The sequence below is a fragment of the Echinops telfairi genome, unplaced genomic scaffold, assembly GCF_000313985.2.
Source record: "Echinops telfairi isolate 266 unplaced genomic scaffold, ASM31398v2 ScPeMD7_7468;HRSCAF=8506_0, whole genome shotgun sequence".
Classification (NCBI taxonomy): Eukaryota; Metazoa; Chordata; class Mammalia; order Afrosoricida; family Tenrecidae; genus Echinops; species Echinops telfairi.
In genome coordinates, this window is record NW_022111369.1 from 55736642 (window position 1) to 55739301 (window position 2660).

At 42.7% G+C, this 2660-nt stretch overlaps 1 protein-coding gene across 1 annotated transcript in view; it reads left to right on the forward strand.

The window, feature by feature from the left end:
- Positions 1-2654, forward strand: part of SLC30A9 (solute carrier family 30 member 9) — a gene marked incomplete at its 5' end in the record, with an annotated part of 87319 nt that extends 84665 nt beyond the window's left edge. The window contains one exon of the mRNA XM_030888551.2: positions 2511-2654. Within this exon, the coding sequence (XP_030744411.1) occupies positions 2511-2555 (45 nt within the window). The remainder of the gene's footprint in view (positions 1-2510) is intronic.
- Positions 2655-2660: the final 6 nt, after the last annotated feature.

Sequence of the window (2660 nt, forward strand, 5' to 3'; positions counted from 1 at the left end):
ACATTTTAGTTGCTTAAATTGTTCCTGATTTCCCATTTTATCCTGTCAGGCTGTTTATCCTGTCCTTGCAATCATGTTTCCTTTCCTCATACCGTTCATATCAGGGGATTATAGGGTTAGCATTTTGACTTTGGTTGTCCCTGAGGATTTTACTGGATCCAAACCTACCAATCCTGGACCCTCTGTCCAGCTCTAGATGGGAGGTTTTTGAACAGTCCCTACAGGTCAGCTTCTCCTCCGAGAATGCGGACATCATCTCTCCTTAACTCAGTGCCATGAAGCACCTGCTCCAAACCGAGTTCTCCTACATGTTCATTCCAGAAATGGCTTGGCCTCTGAATTGAATGGAGACATTTCAGTATTCTCCTTCAGGTCAGAGTAGTTGCCATTTAGTAATATTTGAGTTTGGTTTGTTTTTGCTTTTCTCTCTACTTGCTTTTACTTGCCTCATGTTAGGAGTTATCCAGTCACCCTAGATGGTTCCCGGACCATTGCAGCGGCTGACTTTTGTTTTCTTGGCTGGCCTCAGTGCCATCATAGTGTTCTACTAGGAGATGATGCATTTATAAGCATTTTAATATTCTGTAAAACGGACTAGAATTATTTATAATTTTGTAGACAGTACAACATTTTATTTTAATTTATTTAAAGAAAGGCACTACTTAACGTAAATCTGAACTGTGGGCTATTTCTTATGCTAAAAGTGACCCCCGGAGAAACCAATGATTCTCTTCTACTGAAACTTGTGGTCATGATAATGTATATATCATAGGCAATAGTAGGTCTATAACATGTGTTTCTTGCATTTACAAAATGATTACTTACCATAATACATTGACTATAACATATTGTTTAAGTAAATTAACTTTTTCTAATAGCTGTAAGGTATCAATCAAGGCCAAAACAACCTATTCATTTCAGTAATTTAAGTCAGTGGTCACTACAGCTGTTTCTCCGTTCACAGAGACAACTCTTGCCCACTTGGAGAGGTGCAGAACTCAGTGAGCACGGGGCAGACTGACGTGGGGGCCACCTGCCCCGTGTGCGGGACAGGAGGCCCTCCTCACCGGGGGAGGCCAGTGTCTTAAAGCTTACTTGGATTTAAGTTGATAAATGACAGCAAATTGTAATGCTGCAAACAGAATAAAACAAGCATTTGATTAAAGGGTTTGTCGTGTGCATTTTTGATCCAGAAATATAATTTCCCAGAAGATTGTAAAAATTTACATTGGTGTCCTTTCTTTTTTTAACCATCACAAAGCCTTTTACACTGCACGTTTGGGATAAAATAAAATATTCCAGTGTCACTAACTACCACTTTCTTAACAAGATCTTGCCATACTCCACTTCTTTCCCTAGCGACCCCTTGCGAGTTCGCTGTGAAGCCGGCCAGCGTTCTCACTCTGGATTGTTGACAAGTCATTGACTTTTTATTTCCTCCTCACTCATTCAGCACGTCTTCATTGAATACCTAATAGTGCCAGGGACTGTACAGCTGTTCCAAGCTTAGCAGCCAGCCTCGTCTTTCTCCAGCTGGTGGGTTCTAACTGCTGACCGTAAGGTTGGCAGCCCTAGGCATAACCCATTGTGCCACATCCTGCGCGCTCAAGACCTCCCTTTTGGGAACCTTTTATCACTAACCCTGCCTAAAACCTCTGTGCTGACCGTACCATGTGCACTTCTGGGCTCTCGGATTGTTCAGAGTCTGTGTTTGCCTCTGTTTCTTTGGTCTCATCGTCCATCTGGAAACCTCGTCACATTCAAACCTAGCTTGGATAGTCTACCCTCCGGGAAGTCTTTCTGGATCCCATGAAAATTGTAGATCTCTCGCTCTCTCTTTCTCCCCTCTCTCTTTTTTTAATGCCAGTGGATAGTACTTAGCAGACTGGGGTCTGGAGTCTCATTTCATCACTTGATAATCGTGTAACTTTGGGCAAGTTAGTTAATTTCTTCAAACTGAAGTTTTAAGACGGAAATCATTGGGTTGTGAGGATTGAGGGAGCAAGACAAGGCTTTCCACTCCCATGAAGAGTTATAGTCTTGGTAGCTCCGCCCTGCCCTTTACGGCGCTCCTCATCATCTACTCAATGGCAATGAGGTGTGTTTCGTTCTTGTTTGTTTTTGGTGTGAGGATGAAAACAACCCATACGCGTCTGCACACGTGTATTCAATTCGTTATCCTTTCTGGTTCTTATTTCACCACGACTTTGTTTCCAACACACACAAAGGTGTATTTGCAGAGCTTTGTAGTGCTGAGCACATATTAGCGCTCCAGTCTGTTCTTAATGGGCAGATGACCAGGCTGAGAGAAGTGGGACTGACTGTAGTTACATTGTCAGTATATTCAACTACTGGTCTGCTCACCTGTTACTCTTGCTTGTGTGCTAAAAAGAAAAAAGAAAATTAGACCAAGCATGTCAGTAGTGACTTGTGTTACAGATACCGTTAATGCTGAAAAGAAGTCAAAAGACATGTTGTGCCTGAATAAAGGTGGTGATTTTTCTTTCCAGAAACGAAATCCTGAAGTTCGGCATGTAGATTTGGAGATACTGTAACTTGGATGGAATGAATCATGTCATTGGGAGCCCTGGAAGCTTGTTTGCCCCACCCCTCACTCTGCAAAGCCACAGTGATGTCAGTCCCGGCCCTGCTCTTCCACG